Source organism: Pantherophis guttatus, chromosome 1, assembly GCF_059756535.1.
Source record: "Pantherophis guttatus breed Tessera chromosome 1, ASM5975653v1, whole genome shotgun sequence".
NCBI classification, from domain to species: domain Eukaryota; kingdom Metazoa; phylum Chordata; class Lepidosauria; order Squamata; family Colubridae; genus Pantherophis; species Pantherophis guttatus.
In genome coordinates, this window is record NC_142063.1 from 148,081,950 (window position 1) to 148,103,670 (window position 21,721).

At 37.3% G+C, this 21,721-nt stretch overlaps 1 protein-coding gene across 1 annotated transcript; it reads left to right on the forward strand.

Annotated features, from left to right (window-relative positions):
• Positions 1 to 446: 446 nt before the first annotated feature.
• GCA (grancalcin) lies at positions 447 to 20,135 on the forward strand. Its single transcript, XM_034426336.3, has 8 exons — positions 447 to 801; positions 5,024 to 5,200; positions 10,038 to 10,107; positions 11,896 to 11,939; positions 14,608 to 14,755; positions 15,121 to 15,234; positions 15,827 to 15,885; positions 18,209 to 20,135. Exons 1-8 carry the CDS (start codon positions 778 to 780, stop codon positions 18,233 to 18,235), a joined length of 663 nt encoding a protein of 220 aa, XP_034282227.1. The 5' UTR covers positions 447 to 777; the 3' UTR covers positions 18,236 to 20,135.
• Positions 20,136 to 21,721: the final 1,586 nt, after the last annotated feature.

The following is a 21,721-nucleotide window of genomic DNA, read 5'->3' on the forward strand; positions in this document are numbered from 1 at the left end:
AGGCATGTATTGCGTAACAAAATCAAATCAAAATGGAAGGATAACCATTTTGAGATATGAAGAGAGTAAATACTTTGTTGCCCGAACGTAAAGAGAGGACTTTGAGTTCATCATAAAAATAATAAAAAAAAAAAGGATCCACCCATTTCTAGATAGAAAATATTCAGGAAACTCCTTGCAAGGAAACTATTCCCCCAATAGAGGAACGATTAACGTTACGTCGCACTCTGCCTAAGTAATACTATTGTCAAAAAAAAACTTGACATCCATCATTCATCTCTTTCGTTGGTATCACTGATTTCGATGGCCGGCTTAACTTTCTCGCATAATCTCTTGATCGAGGAAATACGCACGGCTTCCTTGCCTTTTAAGGAGAACACGGCCACGCCGACTTCCGGTCTTTTCCGAAACTACAACCGCGCCTCCCTCTTTTTTCCTCAACGTTCATTTCCGGAGTAGGCGGGACTTCCTCCTCGACTCCTCTTTCCCCCTCCCCACCACCCTATACCTCTTCCGCTCTCCCCGCTTCCTCATCTTTGCGAAGCGGTTCCCGAGCGGAAGTGGGCGACCGCCTTATCCAATAGAGGAAGGCGATACAAGAAGGGCGAGTGGGGGAAAGGAAGTCCCGCCTCTTCGTAGAGCGACTTAAGGAAAGGGAAGGCGGCGACTGCGGCCTTTGGGGGAAAAACTTGGACGCGTTTGTGGCGGATTTAGAATCCCGCCGAGCTTCGAAGTCGGCTGTAACCGTTTTAACGGTTCGTCTCTCGCAAATTCGGCATGACGTATCCGGCGTTCGGAGCGGTGAGTAAGGGAAACGGGAAGGCGCCGAGCCCGCTGAGCTGCTGCTGCTGCTGCTTCTTTCCGTACTTAGTTTGGAAGGCTTGTTGCCCGTCTTGTTTTTCAAAGACATTTTCGCTTTCTCGCCTTTCGTTGGTGGGTCTCCTCGGTTGGGTTCCCTCGCCCTCAGTCTTCAGGTTCTATAAAATGTCTTCTCCTCTTCTTCCTTCTATCCCCAAACCCGGCCAGAGCCTCTTTTCTCCCCTCCCCCACCCTCACCAACTCCTTGTCTTTGACTGGGAGATGTTATGGCGGCCTACAAAGGGGATGAACTTATGTCATCGTTTCCACCCAGTAGGGGGTTGTAGGAGGTGACTAGATCGGGAGTAAATTGCAGCTGCCGTAGTACAGAGGCTGTGCACAGGTGGTCCTCGACTTTATAACGGTTTTTCTGAGTGACCAAACTTAACGATGAAGGAACGTTCAAACGTGCATCTTCCTCCATTACAGCGTAAAGGTAATGGAGCCAAGCAAGTAAAGGGCTTCTCTGGGGTAGTACCTTGACTTAACAACAGTTCATTTAGTGACCGTTTGAAGTTACGACGGCGCTGGAAAAAAGTGACTTATGACCAGTTTTTCACACTTATTTGACCGTTGTGGCACACACACACACACACACACACACACCATGGTCACGTAACTTACATTCGGAGGCTTGACGATTGACTCACATTTATGACGGTTGCAGCGTCCTGGGGCCGCATGAGATCGCCTTTTGCGACCTTCTGACGAGCAAAGTTGACGGGGAAGTCAGATTCACTTAACAACTGCGGTGATTCACTTAACAGCTGTGGCAAGAAACTCACTGAACAAATTTCTCACTTAGCAACATAAGTTTTGGGCTCCATTGTGGTCATAAGTTGAGTACCTGTATGTTACCTCTTCATTTTTATCCTAGGAAATAACTTTTTAAAAAACACTTAATAAATCAAATAAACTAACTAACTTCTGTGCCTATTAGAATATTCTTTATTGGCCAAATGTGGACTCAACAAGGAATTTTTCTCCAAAGCATAAGTTTCAGTATACAAACAAGCAACACAGTGATAAATCATAAGATACAGGTAGTCCTCAACTTACAACAGTTCGTTTAGTGACTGTTCAAAATTACAACAGCACTGAGAAAAATGACCCAAGATCCTCTGGGTCTTGATCTAAAGTTAAATGAAGGAACAGGGTTAGCAGAACTTTATTTATATATTTTTAACATATTTTAACATATTATTCTTAATATATTAAAATACATTTAAGACTTATTTCCTGGAACAGGGAACTCCTGCGAAGTTCATGTTTTATCATACATTGAAATGGAAAGAAAAATTGTTGCTGCTACGCTGATCATTTAAGAGTTTTAATGTTTAAGATTTTTTTATAATACATACAAAATATAAACAAGAAAAAAAATAGAAAATGCAAAAAGGAGAAAAAAGAGGAGGATTGCAAAAGGGGAAACATACAAAACATTCAGAAAGTATTCAGACCCCTTTCACTTTTGTCAATTTTGTTATGCTGCAGCCTGATTCTACAGTTGTTGAAATTCATTTTTTCTCATTAACCTACACTCACTATCCCATAATGACAAAGTGAAAACAGAATTTTAGAAATCTCTGAAATTTTATTAAAAAGAAAAAAACTGAACTATCACATTGGCATAAGTATTCACTCAGTACTTTGTTGAAGCACCTTTGGCAGCAATTACAGTCTCAAGTCTTTTTGGATATGATGCAACAAGCTTTGTACAACTGGATTGGGGGATTTTCTGCCACTCCTCTCAAATCCTCTCAGGCTCAGTCAGGTTGGATGGCGACCATCAGTGGACAGCCATTTTCAGGTCCCTCCAGATATGTTCACTAAGGTTCAAGTCAGGGCTCTGGCTGGACCACTCTAGTAAATTCACAGAATTATCCCTAAGCCACTCCTGTGTTATCTTGGCTGTGTGCTTAGGATCGTTGTCATGTTGGAAAGTAAACCTTCGGCCCAATCTGAGCTCCTGAGTGCTGTAGAACAGGTTTTCATTGAGGATATCCCTGTACTTTGCTCTATTCATCTGTGGTTTTGGGGTGAGAGTCCATCAGTACACTGATGACACTCAGCTGTACATCTCCACCCCAGACCACCCCAATGATGCCCTTGATGTGATGTCTCGCTGCATGGAGGCCGTGCGGGTCTGGATGGGGAGAAATAGGCTCAGACTCAACCCTTCCAAGACCGAGTGGCGGTGGCTTCCGGCGTCCCGATATAGTCAGCTGGTGCCATCGCTGACTATTGGGGGTGAATCTCTGCCCCCCACAGCTGGGCTATCAATGTAATGATTTTTAAATTGGGTGTTTTAATTTTTAGGCTTTTAAATTTGAGCTGCAATTATGTAATAATTTTAATTATTTTTAACTGATGTCTTTAATAGGCTGTACACTGCCCTGAGTCCTTCAGGAGAAGGGCAGTATAGAAATAAATTTATTTATTTATTTATTCAGCTTTCCCTCAACCCTGACCAGTCTCCCAGTCCCTGCTGCTGAAAAGCACCCCATGGCACGATGCTGCCACCACCACACTTCACTGTTGGGATGATATTGGGCAGGTGATGAGCAGTGCCAGGTTTCCTCCAGACATAAAATTTAGAATTGAGGCCAAACAGTTCAATCTTGGTTTCATCAGACCAGAGAATCTTGTTCCTCACAGTCTGAGAGTCCTTCAGGTGCTTTTTGTTTTCTTTTTCAAACTAAGGGCTTTCATATGTTTTGCACTGAGAAGAGGCTTCCCTTTAGCCACTCTGCCTTAAAGCCCAGATTGGTGGAGGGCTGCAGTGATGGTTGTCCTTTTGGAACTCTGTCTCATCTCCACACAGGATCTCTGGAGCTCAGTCAGAGTGACCATTGGGTTCTTGGTCACCTCTTTTACTAAAGCCCTTCTCCGCCAATTGCTCAGTTTGACAGAGCAACCAGCTCTTGGAAGAGTCCTGGTTGTGCCAGACCTCTTCCATTTGAGAATTATGGAGGCTACTGCGCTCTTAGGAACCTTCAGTGCATCAGAAATTTTATTGTAGCCTTCCCCAGATCTGTGCCTTGCAATAATCCTGTCTCTGAGCTCTGCAGGCAGTTCCTTTGACCTCATGGTATTTTCTCTGCTACAGTATGCCTTTGTCAGCTGTGAGGCCTTCTATAAAGAGATGTATGTGTGCCTTTCCAAATCATATACAATCAATTTAATTTACCATAGCTAGACTCCTATCAAGGTGTAGAAACATGTTCAACAATGATCAAGAGAACTGTGAGGCACCGGATCTAAATTTCAAGTGTTGTTGCAAACAGTCTGAATATTTATGCCAATGTGATATTTCAGTTTGTTCTTTTTGATAAATTTACAGAAATTTCTAAAATTCTGTTTTCACTTTGTCATTATGGGGTACTGAGTGTAGATTAATGAGGAAAAAAATGAATTTCAACAACTGTAGCATAACATAATTGACAAAAGTGAAGGGGTTCTGAATACTTTCCGAATGCACTGTATATAAAGAAAAAAATAGAAACATTCATTCTCCCTTTCATCAAGACAAGTATAAGCATTTTCAACACTTAACACCTTCTCTAATATTTAAAAGATATGGAATAAAGAGACTTTTGTTTTATCTATTGGCAAATATGGGTAGTCCTTGACTTACGACCACAATTGAGCTCAAAATTTCCATTGCTAAGTAACGCAGCTGTTAAATGAATCCGGCTTCCCCCATTGACTTTGCTTGTTGTAAGCTGGCTGTGAAATACACAAAGGTGATCATGTGACTACAGGACACTGCAACAGTTGTAAACATCTGGTTGTGAAATGTTCAAATCTCAATTACATGACTGCAGAAATGTTGCAATGATTGTAAGTACCAGGACTGGTCATAAAGTTACTTTTTCAGTGTTGTCATAATTTAGAATGGTTGATAAACAGGGCTGTCATTAAGTGAGAAGTAACTGTATTGTGAAAGCTATATTTCATTATTATGTAACCAATATAATATATTAGTTACATAGTAATGAAACATAGCTTTCAAGCATGCTTCATTGGATTTTGAATATTTAAAAACTGACATTTTTATGGTATATTTGAGGAGGTGTTTTCCCAAAGTTGGGGTGTGTGTGCATACATGCCTAGTGCTAGGCTGATGAACATAGTAAAATATATCTCTTCTTTTTGTTAAAAGTATGGTGCTTACCATGGTCAGATGCCAATGCAAATGGCAGTGGGACAACCGGTCCCTAGAGGGGTACAAACTGCTGTAGCCCATGATGGATCTACTGGATATTCTGTTTATTCTGGTGCCTATGCTGGTGCTGCTGTTGATCCCTTGTGGGCATTCTTCAGTGCTACTGCTGGACAGGTAGGTCAGTTTAAGTAATTCTCCGAAAGTTTTGAAAGACAGTCACTTTTTTTTCTGCTGATCAGTGTTAGAAATACCCCATAATCTCAGGGTTTTGTTTGGTGATGGATATATTGACAGTATTATTGGTATTGTAACCTTATAAATGACCCTATAAAATTGCTTGCCTATAATTTTTTAATATGATTGCCCATAGAGCACAAGATAGTTTTTCATCTACAGCTACTACCATGTAGATTGCTAGCTTTTTAGGCTTGTTTCTAAAGTTTTATAGGTATTAAACAGCTCAATAGAAGAAAAGGAAATGAAATAATTTTTTTCCCCATCTGTGACAAACATAATATCCAACTGGACTGAGAGGAAGAATGGAGAAATTCACCTTCAACTAATCTGTTCGTTTGCATGGAATCCATAATCAGCTTTTAAATGTAGATATAGGCAAGCAATATAAAGCTACCTTCCTATTATAACATTTTAAATAATTAAATTTTGTACTTTCTGTGTAGGAGGAATGGGAGGGCTATTGTAAATTTGATTTTTTACCTCAATTGGATTATGATCTTCAGCCAATTTTATTTGTAGGGCTATCTGGCAACTTAGAATAGCTACAGTACATCAAGGTTTATATAATAAAAACTTAGCGAATTGGTGTTTAAGTGAATGTCCATCCGGTTTCAGTTTGGAAGAGGTCTGTACATTATATGTGACTAGGTATTGAGAAATACAGAAGCCATATCTGTATAATCTGGGCGAAAGGACTGGTTAAAAGGTTATAGTAAAGATTCATCAAAGGGCATATGCATGGCCCCACAGGTCATTGGTCTCTAGAGCGTTTTGGGAGTTGTGATGCCAATTTGCATTCTCTCAAGAGTGTGGAACTGCAAAAGCAATATTCATGAAGAACTCCAGTTTCAGGTGAGTAGCTTTTCTTTACATTTATTCTTCTGCTTGCATTTTAATTTTTATACTCTTTACAAAGAATGCCTTACAATAATAGTAAGGCATTTGCTTAACAAATCAGTTAGCACCTCTACAATAATAGCAATAGTAATACGATATTTCTAGCAGTAAAAGCATTCATATCTCTGGCACAACCCATTTGATGCTATATTCCATTGGAGGAGTTGATGAGAAAGAAATTACATGTGACCTGAGGCAGGAACAGTGTAAGAACTGACTTCTTAAATACTATCCTTTGACCCTGAACGTTTTATCATCCACAGAGAGAGTTTTTGATACTGAGCTAATTTGAAAGGATTTAATGGTAGTTTCTATTAAAAATAGATTTTTGTGTGTAGGATATTCTTTGTTCCATTTTATTTGCTTATTGACAAGAACAGTAAGCATTCATTTCAGCCAGTGCTAAATTCTGTTTGCTCTCTGATAGTCAGGGAGTTTAGGGAGGAAAAGTTATTTTATTGCCAGAATGGTGAGAGTTATTTAAATCGCTAAGCTTATGTGAATGTGATTCTAAGCTTACACTGGCAAAGTAAATTTAAATTAAATGGAAAGCTGGAAAATACATGCAGTTCAACAATTGAAAGAGTATGACGCTTTTGGAAGCTAGTATTTTCTCTTACTTGTGATTAAATTGTGAAAGGAAATAGGTGCCAGAATATACTCTAACTCATTCTCTAACCTAAAAATAGATTCTGTTGATGAGTGCCTAAAGATAAAAAGAGTGGTCATATTGGATATTCATTCTCAGAGAAACGCCTAATTTCAATTGTAAAATGCTGTCCTTACTAACATTTCCATGGAAGAAGAATGAGTCTTAACTTAAAGTATGGCACAGTATTTGCTTCCCCTATAGACTGTCTTCTAATACAGGACAGGAATAACAGGAAAGGCATTTCAGAACAACATTTGTTTCATTAGAGCAGCAACTGCTTGAAATAGTATCCAGTACAAGTGTGGGTCAATTAATTGCTTCTTTTCTCTATAGGCAGGAAATAAACCACAAATTTTGTCTAGAAAGGTGACCAACTACTTTATAAAGCAGATTTCTTTGTTATAGTTGTAAATGGAATGCAGTAATTTGTTGTCATTCTGAGTATTTCTCTAAATTCCACTAAACTCTTTTGGGCACGGTTCAAAATTCAATCTCTTGACTTTCATTTGAAGTGTTAAGACAGACTTAGCAAAGAATAAAATAGAGTTGATAGTGTGAGCTACTAAGGCCCCAAGAAAAATAGGGTTTTGGGTGGAAAAGATATAGACATATACTAGGTAGTATAATAATAGTTGTAACAATAGATATCTAAAAATAGATACAAAACAGTTTACGTAGTGCACAGAGCTCTTAATTACAGTATATTTAGTACTATTTCATCTCAAATGAAATAGTATTGATTGCAACTAAAATCTACAGGTAATCCTCGACTTATAACCACAAATGAGCCCAAAATTTTTGTTGTTAAGTAAGGCATTGGTTAAGTGCGTTTTGCCCCATTTTACAAACTTTCTTGCCATAGTTGTTAAATGAATTGGTGCAATTGTTAAATTGGTAACACGGTTGTTAAGTGAATCTTGCTTCCCCATTAATTTTGCTTGTCAGAAGGTTGCAAAAAGCGATCACAAGACCCCGGGACATTGCAACCGTCATAAGTATGAACCAGTTCCCAAGCATCTGAATTTTGATCACATGATCATGGGGATACTGCAAAGGTTGTAACTGAAAAATGGTCATAAGTCACTCTTTTCAGTGCAGTTGTAACTTTGAACGGTCGCTAAATAAAAGATTGTACGTCGAGGACTACCTGTACTAGGTGATCCATTTTTGCAAGTGAGGAAAACATGAAATACCATTGCTTTTTCATTTTTTTCATTGCTTTACAGCAGGGTTTTCAAGCTCTGTATCTTGAGAGAAGTTTTTCTTTGCTGACATTTGTTAAAGAACATGTTATATATCGGCTGTAGAATTCAACTGCATAATAAAGGATTGTGCAGTATGTTCTGGAATAACATGTTCTCAGGATCAACCTGTATGATTTTGAATAAATGGGCTGGCATTCTAAGCACAATTGCAAGATCTGTTTAATGTAGCTTAACATCCTCAGATGTAAAATGCTGACAATTGAATAGAGCATAGCCTAGAATAACCCCAGCATTCTATTGCAACTTCTTCTACAGTTCTACAGGAGAAGTTTAAGAGCATAAATAGTACAGTCACCTATATTTTTTGGGGTGTGTGTAGAATAATGTGACTGATTATATTGAAGACTACGTGATCAGTTTCTAAGGAATTCGGGAATTTTCCAGAACATAGTTTGAAAACCACTGCTTTAAAGTAGCTATCTGGAACAGGGAGTTTTTCTGTGTTTTTAGTTTTTCATAAGTAGGATCGTCATTGCTGACTTCCATATTTTTCTTAATTCTCAACTGTAATATTTTAGTAAATTTAGTTTTTTATAGGAGGAATAAACATTCACTCCTGAAGTACCAGTCAAATAAGCACAATGTCATCTGCCATATAGCAAGACCAGTGGGGTGATGGAAGCGTGGGCCTTTGACACTCAAAAGAACTGATCAGGTAGAAACTTGCAGTAACATGGGCATTGTTTTTGGAGGGGAGGGTAAAGAAAGGCAGTGAAACAGTTTCTGAGTGTTCTTGCATTATGAACTGACAACAAAACTCAGAAATGTCTTAATCAAGATTCATTTAATCTTTTCCTTGTGCCCTGTGAATTTATCCAGTGAAAATCCTTTTGCTTTGGTGGTAAATACAAAAATATGTTCGTGTTTTGTACAATCATTATGAACAATCCTCTCAATTACATAGGTCTAGTAGAAAAGCTATACGTACAGAATTTTTTTCAATGAGTATTTTCTTTTCCTATGGAGAACTTTATATTCCTATTTTTTTTAATCTAGCCAAGAAAAAGATATGCCCATTCAGTTTGGAAAAACACTTCTGAGAAACCTCCGAGAAGTCTGTACATGATTCCCATGTTAGATTAAGGAATTTTGCTTAAGGCCAAATCAAGCAACAGGATTTTCAATAGCCACCATTCCTTATGCTTTCATTGGCAAAGCTCACAAAGTTTTTTTTTTAATCATTGCTGTAAAATTAACTTGGAGGTTAATAAGATATATTTAGGTTGCTTACTTTTATGTTTTAATATATTTTAAGATAAGCTTTTTTTGTTGTTTTAGCAAGCTAATGCATCATAATGCAATGGTACGGTAGCTGAAAGGCTGCATTTCATGTCTTTTTGAATGAATATTCTCCCATGTGAGAATTTGCAGTTGCTCAAACAGATAGCAAATTGACATGGATAACGAGGTAGCTTGACAAATTAATTTAAATGCTTTCATTATATAAATAATTTTGTCTGGATAAGCTTTATGTTTGTATTTTATAATTGGATATGGATAACTTTAAACTTATGAATTTGTTGGTCTTGTATATTTTTGTATAGAGCTGGATTTGAACTAACCTGAGAAACACTGTAGGATGTGCCTGGAATGAAGAAATAGGGAGAGAAGTTTTTTGTTTATTTTAAATGGTTTGTCTCATAATTTGCAAAGCTTGCACATGAAACAGTTTTTTAAGTTCAACATTTGTGAAAACTAGTTTTTATGATCTGTCCTATTGTAAGATGTCACAAATGATGAAGTTATAGTTCATTTTGTGATTTTGAAAACATGTCCATTGTGATTTACTTATGTAAAATAACTAGTATAGCAAATATATAGTTGAGGTATATTTGTGAAGTAAACTATTTGAATTTAAGTAAACAGTATGTTAACTATATAGAATGCATAAATGCTTGATGTTCTATTACCAGTTTTGCTAATCCCTTGAATCTCAAATTTGTATGCATTCATTTTACAGAATGGTGAAGTGGATGCGGAGGAACTCCAGAGATGTCTAACACAGTCTGGAATCAGTGGAACATATTCTCGTAAGATTGTTACTGAATTTATTATTTTGGACTCTTTTATAATAATATACCTGTAATTGTTTTGTGATCCTTTATTCATCTGTAATGGGAGAACTCAATTTTTGTATCAGAAACCACATTTGGGGATGTTGATAGTTTTTACCTTCAGACGTTTTGCCAGTGACAACCCAATGATGTCTCCAAGTCAAGCAGGATCCAAATAGTTGAATAATTTCCCCTAGTTTTGAAGTGCATTAAAGAGAGAAGGTGCACACATATTTTTAACCTCTGTTGAAAATAAATTAGTATGCTTATTTACAAATGCAGGTGGAGGATCCTCTCAAAAGTATAAAAAATCTAAGTTCTCTATGTAACCTGCAAATTGCTCATTCCTCATTTTCTACATATTGCCTCTTAGATCATTAGTTGTTTACTGACGGTGTGTAGTAAAAGATAATGAATTCAAATTGAACTCTCCCATCAAAAGGAAAACAAACAAGCAAAAAAAAAGTACTGGTTTTGTTCCTTTGCTAATCTAAGATTACCAGCAGTAATTGAAATTAGTCTTGAAAATGGCCTCTTAATTAGGTTATATGATACACTTACATGTGCACATCCATCTATATAGATAGTCCTTGACTTGTGACCACAGTGGACCCCAAAATTTCTGTTGCTAAGCAAGTCAGGTATTAAGTGAGTTTGCCCCATTTTACAACCTTTCTTGCCACAGTTGTTAAGTGACAATCACTGCGGTTGTTAAGTAACATGGTTAAGTGAATCTGGCATCCCTATTGGCTTTGCTTATCAGAAGGTCGCAAAAGGGGATCACGTGATCACAGGAGACTGCAGCCATCATAAATATTAGTCAGTTGCCAAGCGTCTGAATTTTGATCACGTGACCATGGGGATGTGGCAACAGTCATAAGTGTGAAACATGGTCATTAGCCAGTTTTTTTCAGTGCTGTAACTTTGAAGGGTCACTAAAGAAACTGTTGTAAATCGAGAATTATCTGTTTAAGTTAACGTTTATCTGTCAGAAGCCACATTCTTAAAAAAAAAAAGGAAGGTTCAGAACAAAAGCAATATTTTTTATGCTACCCAACTTCCAGTGACTTTAGCAGCAGTACTTAATCATGGTTAATTCAATTAATATTAAACATTTTCTTTACATTCATTTTCCTGTAATTACATTACAAGATCCTTAAACTAATATAAAATTAATGCTATCATATATACCAACTTTTATGCATGGAAACACATATCCCTTCTCCACTCCTTTAAGCAGAAAGAGCAAATGAAAAGCAAACTATGATAAAGATAGGGTCAGAGGAAGGAACAGGGAAGAGAGAGAAACTAGGCTGATGATTATGTGTGATATGATAAAGGAGGGATGCCTAGTGGAGGGAAAAAAGAGAAGCCATATTCAGATGTTACAAGTGTTATTACTTGAGCAACAGAATACCTTACCTCTCTGTTAATACTTCTGGTGAATTTTAATCTCTTTGTGTAATACGTGAAGGGTAACTGACCGTTTGCCCTCCTTGTAGTAGTATTCTTGACTTGGTTTTCAAATGTCACCTATCACCTCTTAACTACCATTCCACCTAGGAAAACTGTGAACAGAGCCTTAAGTCCATCTGAGACATCAGACTTCAATTGGTGCTCTGTTCTCAACAAGTTGATTGCTACATTCAGTAGATTTGAATGGTAATCCTTTAAATGAGATTTGCCGTTCCTGTTTTGAGCACTAATGATTACAACTGAAATGGATGTGGTGCTTTAGAATTAATACTTTGTTTGCAATTTCAGCATTCAGCTTGGAGACCTGCAGAATTATGATATCGATGTTAGATGTATCCTTTTAAAAATACGTAGCTGAATTGTCTGTTTCTGGATGTCTTTTTTTAAAGTAAGTTCCACTGAATTTAATGGAGCTTATTTCTCCAGTTCCATAGTCAGTGTCTCTTGAAAAACATCAATATGTAATGCAGGTGAGAGCATGTATTAAGAACGTTTGAATCACAGAGGAAGTGGAATAATTTGTGCAAACTTTTTTGCAGTATATCAAATGAGGAACAAGCATCAGGCTTCCTTCCACAGTCTCTTCTTTGTCTTCATCCTTCTTAGTTGGAACCACAATTACCAGCTTTAGAAATTTACCAAGATTTACAGGTGACGAAGTATGCCTGATGCCAGTCTTCAGATTGAGTTGTTCTAAATTGGGCAGTGTGTCATAAAATTTAAAATTATAACTTTGGGTTAAATAATTTAGGATACATTTTTGTTTGTTACCTGAGGTGCAGATCTGATGGAGACTGTAATTCTGTACATAAATGGCAGGATCAGTCTGATTTTATTAAGGACTGTAAACAAGTAAGAATATTTAATTGGTTCATTTAATGCTTAAAATACATGTAACTAGGTTTTCTGGTTGCATATATTCTTAACTAGTTCCATTAAAGATTGATTTGTACTTGTTCCATTTTAGACTACAATCAGTCTTTTATTTACAGCTCACTGACAATAATGCAGAAAACAGCTTAGAAGGAATGCCATGTTACAGTGCAATCATGAAACAGTTATCAGTTGTCAAAACTAATGGCTCAGGGGCCTGGTGGCTCAGCATTGTGATTAACACCAGCTGTCTGCAATTACTGTAAATTTGAATCTCACCAGACTCAAGGTTGACTCAGCCTTCCATCCTTTCTAAAGTAGGTAAATTGAGGACCCAGTTTGTGGGGGCAATAAGCTGACTTTGTATAAATATACAAAAGTATGAAGGCTATTGCTTAACGCATTGTAAGCCGCCCTGAGTCTCCGGAGAAGGGCGGCATATAAATCAACTCAGGCAACGCAGCTGGGATCGCCAGAGCCATGTAAAAGGAAAAAAGTTTTCCCCCTCCAGCTTGCTTACCTTAGCTGCTAGTCGCAACGCTTGCCTTGCTTCGCTTGCCTGAATCTATTCCATCAGCAATCAAGCAGGCAGGGAGTTGTGGACTTCAACTCCCAGAATTCCTCAGCCAGCAAAACAAAGCTGGCTGAGGAATTCTGGGAGTTGAAGTCTATAAGTCCTAAAGTTGCCAAGGTTGGAGACCCCTGTTCTATTGGGTAAGTTTTTTTCCCCTTTGGGAGCTTTAAAAAAAATAGTTAATTGTGGTTTTTTTTAGTTGTTCTTTTTTAGACCTAGCCATTTAAAGTTTAGGAAGTTTTAAATTTAGTTTTCATATAAAAATAAAAATAAAATAAAATAACATTTGTGCAGCTTTACACACAAAATCTCACAAAGCTGTATGTGGAATGTGTGTAAAGTGTGAAAGTTGTTTTTTTGGGCTTTTTGTGGCTATGTGAGGTTCCTACTTGTTGCAGGGGCCATTTTGGGTCTAGCACAGCTGCTTTTACATTGTGGGTGAGCCAGTTGAAGTTTTTTAATTTTTATTTGGTGTGCGTTGGAAGAGGGGTAGTCTTATACGGCGAGTATAGCTCAAACCCTATATTTTAACAGGAAAAGTCGGGGGTCGTCTTATACGCCCAGTCGTCTTATACGCTGGAAAATATGGTAAACAAAATAGTCTTAGTGTTTTTATACATTAATGATGCAGTGATACTGGCAGAGAGTCAGGCTGAAAATTATGACCCCTGCATGAAGTTTACAGGGGGCTTACTTGTTTTTCTTATTTTATCAAAACAAATGGAAATTATGTTAGACATTCAATTATTTTTCCAATTAAACTTCAGTGGCACAATTTTGGAGTGTGCAATAGGCTGCAAAAAGGGCTTAGGTTCACATTGAAAGCTATAAGTTGTCTGTCCTGATTTTCAGGGACTCTGTAAAATGCTTAGAAATACATTTCTGCATTTGTGAAATGTGAAATCTGAGCTACCTCTCATTGATTTTAAAATAAATATGTAGGAAAGCTCTGTTCCAATTCAGATTGCTTCCCAGGGTGTTGCTGTTGTTACAATTCCTCTTCTAAAGAAAGGACTTATATATGTCATCAATTGAAGTGCAAGTAGGAGCCCCAAATAATTTTTGTACTGTACTATAATATCTAGTATATGCCCAGCAGATGGCAACATTAAGCTATCCTTTGATGCTCTCAAGAATGGTTAGTACTTAAATGCATGACTGTAACAAAATCCTAGGACTGTAAGTGAGATTCTGGAATTGAAAAATGCATCCTTAGGGAAGGCACTGGTAAACTACTTCCATAATATTGTTTAAGAAAATTAGAAGTATTGCTATTGTCACCAAAGTCAAGCTTAATTTGAAAATTGCTTCAATACCAGGGTTAAAAGATTCAGATTGATAAGGTACTGTTTTCTAAAAGAGCAAAGTAAGAAGAAAATTGGGTGGGTTTTTTTGCTAAATGATCTTTATGACTTATCTGTTTAAAACATGAGCAAAATTGGAGCACAAGTGTGCAGAACAGTAACAGAATCTATACAAGTAAAACATTTATCTTTTTTATTCTTTTAATCACCTGTTTCCAAGTTGGTATGCTTCTTAACACATAACACTAGAGACAGAATACTGGAAAAATGGGATATAATGAATTTAAAGAACTTTGGACAGCTCTCAGTGCTTGGAAACACAATTTCATGTTGGTTGATCAAGACCGAAGTGGAACTGTGGAATTTCATGTGCTGACTCAAGTTATTGTAGCTATGGGTAAGTAAAGCTTTGCTGATTTAGAAATCTAGCTTACACAGGTAAGCCAGAGTTTTCTGCATTCAAATCTAGTGCTAATTATCTAATTTAGGTTAGAAATCTATGGATTATATTCCTTTTTCCTACATCTGGGAAAGTTAGTCTTTTGTAATTGCACAATAGAGCAATATAGTACTCTTCTTAAGGGGTAGTCTTAACAAATTATCTTAACTTGCTCTATTTTATTCACTGTATCTTTGTTGAACTTCTGCTATCTCAAATTGGTTATAACTACTGTAAATGATTTATGAATACTCAAATATTGGAAAAATTCTCCTAAACTTTCTGTCCTGAAAGTGTGTTTTTCTTTCTATCTATTTATCTAGGATACAGACTAAGCCCACAGACATTAATTGCTATTGTAAAACGTTACAGCAAGAATGGCAGAATTTCTTTTGATGACTATGTGGCTTGCTGTGTGAAGCTTCGTGCTTTAACAGGTAAGTGCTGGATTTGTATAATATATTCTGATTTTACAAAGTAAGCATTCACTGCTTGGATATACACCAGGTTGCATAAGTAGAACATATTTGCCTAGAAGAAGCTTTGAAAATGTCTTCTATTTTTTTGTTCTTCTTGCAGCAAATCTTTAGCTATTGTGTGTAATTTCAAAGGCTTTTTCATACTGAAAGTGGGAGTATCCTCAAACAGTTGTCATCTTAAAAATCAAGCCTCATATCAAAGTCCCAATGCTTTGACTTGTACTATTGACAAGATGACAAATATTATTCTTTAGATTACTTTAGCCTTACAGTGCAATGAATATGGCAAAAGATTTTACAGAGAGTGGCAAGCATCATTTGGAGTCTGGTGTAATTCCATTGTATCGCCGGTGATTTTATAGAAAGTGCTATTGTCTGATGACTTTAGAAATAAATGGATAATGGAATATTGTTAATTTAAACAGAAATTACATTATATATTGTGGTTGTGCTTTACTGTTTTAAAGTATACCACATAGATATTTTGTGTGTATATCTAGACAAGTTCAGGATTTTTATAATATACATTTGCAAATCTTTTTTTTTTAAGATTTCTTCAGAAGAAGAGACAGCATGCAACAGGGCATTGTGAATCTTCTGTATGATGATGTAAGTAACAATACTGTTAATTGGTAATAAAAAACGTTTTTAACTAGAATTGTGTTTCTCACATTTCCTTTTATAATCCCACTCCCATAATACTCGAGAATATTTTAGGAAATTACATCTCAAGATAATGCTGTAGCTCAAACAGATGGCAGTTCCTTTAATTCTTCACTGGGCTCTTGATTTTTCATGTTCATTATTTATTTGCTTGTGCAGTATTTCATTTGGTACCTTCCAGAGTTTACAGATTTTTTGTATCTGTTCCTCCCCATTGGTACCACAGAATATAGTGTGACTCCGATCTCATTTTTTCCATTGGTTTTCAACCACTACAGTATTAAATTATTCATTCTTGACTGTTTTTTTCCTTTTATCATAGTTGTTTATTTTTTTCCCTTTACTTATTAATCTCCTTAACTTGCCGTTGTTAGCTTGGTTTTCTGAACCTAAGGGCCTCATTTGATGAATGCCAGTCTTGTGGATGCAAACCTAGCCCTTGACTAGGCATAAACACAGTTTGTTTGCTTTGTCATCATTCTTCTAGTTGGCAGGCCACTCTCTGGGAGGAAGCTTTTCAGAGATGGCAAACTAGCTGTCTCGTTTCTTCCATTCCTCCTAATGTGTTCCAGAAATATTCTGATGACTGCCTGTCTTTGAGAAATCATTCGAATTCTCCCTGTTGACAGAAGATTCATACATATCTGCTATCCCATTAATGGCCTTTTCCCCTCATTTACTCAGACAATGCAGTAGTGGTTTGCAAAGAATTTGCTGTTCTTTGTGCCTCTTGGAAAATTATATGCCTTGCTCCAGCTGATTTTATTTGTTTTGGACAATTGATTCTGGGAAGAGTAGCAATGTTAATTGGATTTTCTCCATTTATATACCATCTGCCTATCCATGGACTGATGGACCCTAAAACCCTTAGCAACAGATTTGTAGCCTTGTCTGCAGAGATCTGTTAAATCAGGGCATGATTCACTTTCACTAATATGTGTCATGAAGAGCAGACTCCAGCGGTGGGAATCAGTGTGTCTGTTCTTAGGGGAAGCATCAGCCTCATGCCCTTAAGCGAACTAGTTATCCTAGGCTTTACATAGCTAACAATTACTGTCTTTATTAAACTCATGTACAATATAGATATTGTACTATATTGTTTTGTGTGCTGTTTAATCAGATTTCCATAAATAGAACATAGATGAAGCTCTGATCCAGAGGTGGTATTCAGCAGGTTCTGACCCGTTCTGGAGAACCGGTAGCGGAAATTTTGAGTAGTTCGGAGAACCGGTAAATGCCACCTCTGACTGGCCCCACCCACATCTATTCTCTGCCTCTCGAGTCCCAGTTTATCGGGAGGAAATGGGGATTTTGCAGTAACCTTCCCCTAGAGTGGGGAGGGAATGGAGATTTTACAGTATCCTTCTGCCACGCCCACCAAGCCATGCCCACAGAACCGGTAGTAAAAACTTTTGAATCCCACCACTGCTCTGATCTCTGTGGTCACACTATTGTAAAACTGAAAGGTCTACAAACTTAAAACTCATCATCATGCCTTGTAGCCAGCCTCTCTTCTCTTTTCTTGGGTGGTATTCCTTTTTACTGTAACCAGCTGATAAAGCGTCATGAAAGACCTAATGCTTTGGACCTAGAGCATCTTTTTTGTCCTTTTTGATAAAATCAACAGACTTTGAACCTATAACTACTTCCATCTCATGGAAACCGCTCTGTTTTCTCAGTCTGACTTTGGCTTATGTAGAAAGATAAAGTGCACTGAAACAGAAAATGTTACGTGTGATTGTCAAGATCAAAGTTTTTTTTTTCTCCGAAGTGATCTGTCAGCTTCCCAGCTTGTAGGCACTTTTAGAGAAAGGGGAAAACAGTTCAAAACTCTGTAGAATCACCTGCGAGCTGGCACATAGGTTTCAAAAGAAAGAAATAGAAAAGAAACCATAGAAAGGTGATGGGATGGGGAGTGGTTTGTGCAGGTTTGGCAGGCGAATCCACGATCAAGGAGAAGAACCAAGAAGGAGCCTGAGGCAGCTGAAAACAAAGAAGAACCTACAGAAAAGAGCCAGCAGAAAGAAAATACAACCTTGGACTCTAGACAATGGCAATTTATATTGAAACATATAATCAAAATAGTTATGAGTAAAGCTTGCATATATACAAAATTATTTTTTTTCTGAAACATTTAGCACAAACTTCAGGATTGCTTTTAGTTCTTAATTATTTGATAGATACATTTTGGATCATATGCAAATAGAAGCACGGGGGTTAGGATGCTAAGGATCCCCCACCAACTCTTAAATTTGTTTTTGTTTTTCAGTTCTTGCAGTGCACCATGACTATCTGAGTGCCGGCTGTGGATGAAAAGTCCCATGCTTAACTTCACCTACGTAGAATTGCTGTGAAAGCAAGGCTGTCGTTGATTTTCCATATTTCTGCCTGCTAATGTACCATTTTTGACCTTTAATGTGTAGTTTGAAATAAATAAGTATACAGGTTGTACAGTAATTGTTAGAGGTGTCATTCTTTTACATGTGGATGATAGTCTTTTTTTTTCTATTTGGGGTTACGGTCTTAGGATGGATAAAAGGAAACAATCACCTTTCATGTAATGATTACAAACAGGGCAGGCTGCATCTTGTGAAATTGTAAATGCCTAAGAAACCAGGAAGCCATGAATTGGTGGCTGTCAAAAAGTATGTATAAACATTTGTATATTTCTTCTGAAGTTTGATAAATAATTTGAATGCAAACTAGAAGAATGTGTTCATAGTAAAGATTATACTCTATGGTAATAAAACATACTCTTCCGAGTGGTTTATCCTCTTGACCAGGGGTCCCCAACCCTCAAGACATACTGGTCCGTGGTCGGTTAAGAACCGGTCCATGCAAGCGGGTGAGTGAGAGAAACTTTATTTGCGTATGTGCGAGATCTAGGTTGGGTGCAAACCATCCCCTCCTCTCCTCTCCCACCCCCCCCCCCCGGTTGGTGGAAAAACTGACTTCCACGAAGCTGGTCCCAGAAAGGTTGGGGACTGCTGCTCTTGACGTAATCTTCAAAAGAATACAGGTGACTTTATGAAGTTGACATTTTCCGGATGAAGCGTAGATCTTCTAGAAAGGTAAAAGAAGGGGGGCATTTGCAACTGGCTCATTATTATCACCTAGAATTCCAAGAGCAGGTGAAGAATCCAAGAAACAAATGCCTGTGTTGATGCTTCCTCTGCTTTACTGCACTGTTACTGTTACTGTTACTGCCTGAAAATAGAATCGTAGATGTGGTGGGAAGCTGTTAAAGTGAAGCAGCTTCTCATATTGTAATAATTACATGCCAGTTGAATAGCATCAGCAGATCTCTTGCTCTCCTCCGACTCTCTGCAAGTGGTATTAGATAAACAGGGCCTGTGGCAAACCATTCCTTTATATGTTTTTTAAATACAGCGGCTGCTGTTTTCTATCCATTTATAATTTGTACATTGCAAGGAAATGTCAAGGTTAGCTAGCATTTGTAGATAATGGTCTTGGTTTACCGGCTTGGTTATTACCATGTTTTGCAGATTTAAACATTTTCTTTCTGCATAGACATCTCATTATACATTATGGATGAATCAACAGCTTATAGTGAGCTGTTGGATATGTTCTGCTGCCAAAGGAAATAGAATTAAGTCCGGGTAGCACTTCACGATTAATCTAGCGAGTGGGTGCATTTGTTACAAGAGTTCCCTGTGTTGCCATTTCATGGTATATCGAATAGCATGATGCAGCTGTATGATCTGAGCACTTGGTAAGAGGAGGATATATTTGCATCATATTAGAGTTCGGTCTCACAACTAAAATGTAAGAAGTCATTTTGTTAAATATTGCAGTAAGCACTCTTGCTAAGAAAGATAGTTTTTAGCCTGGAGTCAACAATGCATCTGTAAAACATTTCAGTTATTTGTGTCATCCTGCACCTCCCTCTATAATTAATGCCATTATATTTATCTCCTTTAAAATGGCTTTTGCGTTATCTTTGAATTTCTGTAACAGTGGTGGTATCAAATCAAAGTTTTGAAATCATTGACACTATTCACGTGGAAATTTTGTGTTCACCATTGTCAAGTAATAGCTGTAGATTATTTGCAATCTTCTATAGAGATTTTGTACCTTTTGAAATGGATGCTGTTCTAACTGTAAAAATGTTCTCGTTCTATTTTCAGTGCCATTCCAGGCAATTGTTTGAAAATAAAGTTAGAGCTTGCTTTGTATTTTTTTTCATTCCTAAAATAAGTACATATGAGCTTATATTCGTGAGTGCTACAGTAATTTTACAAGTTCTGCAGCATTTAATATTCAAGCCTATAAGGTGAGATGTGGGTGTGGATGCGTGCAATAGATTCGATAAGGGTGAGAGAAACCCTGCTGTGCCAGTGCTCTTGAATCCTGCACTTTCCAACCGCGGGTGTAGAATTTTAACATAAGCAGAGAGAAAATGGGCCACCTTTCTCACAATTCTTAGTTACAAATGTTCACATTTCTTCTCTTAAATGTAATGCTGCCTTGATGACTGAGGCAACTTTTTAACAATAGGTCTACCCCCAGTGAAAAGCGAGGTGGTTTAGCAGGGGCCATCCAGTATACCTAACAGTATTTATAGTTCCTGAGGCAATTGTAAGGATTAAATAGTCAACGCTGCAAACCATCCAACATAGTGTAAGATTGAAAGTGAGGATTTATGGGGGAGAAGGGGGGAAAAAAAAAGCTAAAAATGGATAAGTTGGGGAGGGTGTGACATTCTGGGTATGAGATAGTGTGATTACATGAATCCTATCACTTCCCTGCACTTTCTGATGCCAAGCCCAGATTCCTGTTGTTTTGCCACTGGAGGATTGTATTTGCCAGTTCTGACTCAGTTTGTGCCCTCAGTGTCTCTGTACCACCTGCCACACTGTGATATATTCAAGGTTTGGTCTATAAGTTACAATGCTTAGATTTAAATTGGGACCACCTGTGCACTATAGTGATGAAGTTCACTCAACATATAAGCAGGGTGGATAAAAATCAATGATTTTTTTAAAAAAATAAAAAAAATCAGATTTTTTTGATTTAAATCGGATTTTTTTGATTTTTATCGAATTTATTTTAATAAACTTTTGGGATAAAAATCTATCGTAAGAGTTTTCTATTTAAGATACATAAATAATTTAGTTTATTCAGCATGAAATGGAGCTTAGTTATGTAGCATGAGGCTGTATATTCTGCAACACTGGGACTATTGGTGAATCAACAGTGGGTCAAAGGAGTAGCAGAGATGACAGTTGCTCTTTAAAAATTATGATTTAAATCGAGTTGATTTAAATCAAGCCTTTTTACTAGTGATTTAAATCGTGATTTAAATCAACTCGATTTAAATCAAATCCACCCTGCATATAAGCCAGAATTAAAACTTTCCTTTAGGATAATATGAACTCTGTCAGTCTCCTTTGCTGTTATGGGCCACTTAAAAGGTCAAAACTTTACAACTCCATTTTTTAAAAAAAAGTATTGTGGGAATGTTTAAAGTGGGGATACTTTTTACAAATATATTCTAAATGGCCATTCTTGATATTGCAGGATAAACTGCACCTGCATATGCAACCTTCAGATACTGCTGTAGCTTGTAGCTCCCACCATCCCTCACAGTAGAGATGCTTGCTGGGACTGATCACAATTGAGTTCCACAATTTTTCCTGGATTCCTAAAGTACCTCAGATGACGTACCTTGTCCATCACCAACTCTTCTATAACCACATATGTTTTAAAACCTTGTTCATTAAACTGATAATCCCAATGCTTTTGAACTGCAACAACTTCA

Bases quoted from the DNA above. Each gene is read 5' to 3' on its own strand.
- GCA (XM_034426336.3), top strand. From the start codon at position 778: ATGACGTATCCGGCGTTCGGAGCG. The intron at 10,108-11,895 runs GTAAGATTGTTA...TTGCAATTTCAG, and splicing joins AATCAGTGGAACATATTCTC to CATTCAGCTTGGAGACCTGC. The intron at 15,886-18,208 runs GTAAGTAACAAT...TTTGTTTTTCAG, and splicing joins TGAATCTTCTGTATGATGAT to TTCTTGCAGTGCACCATGAC.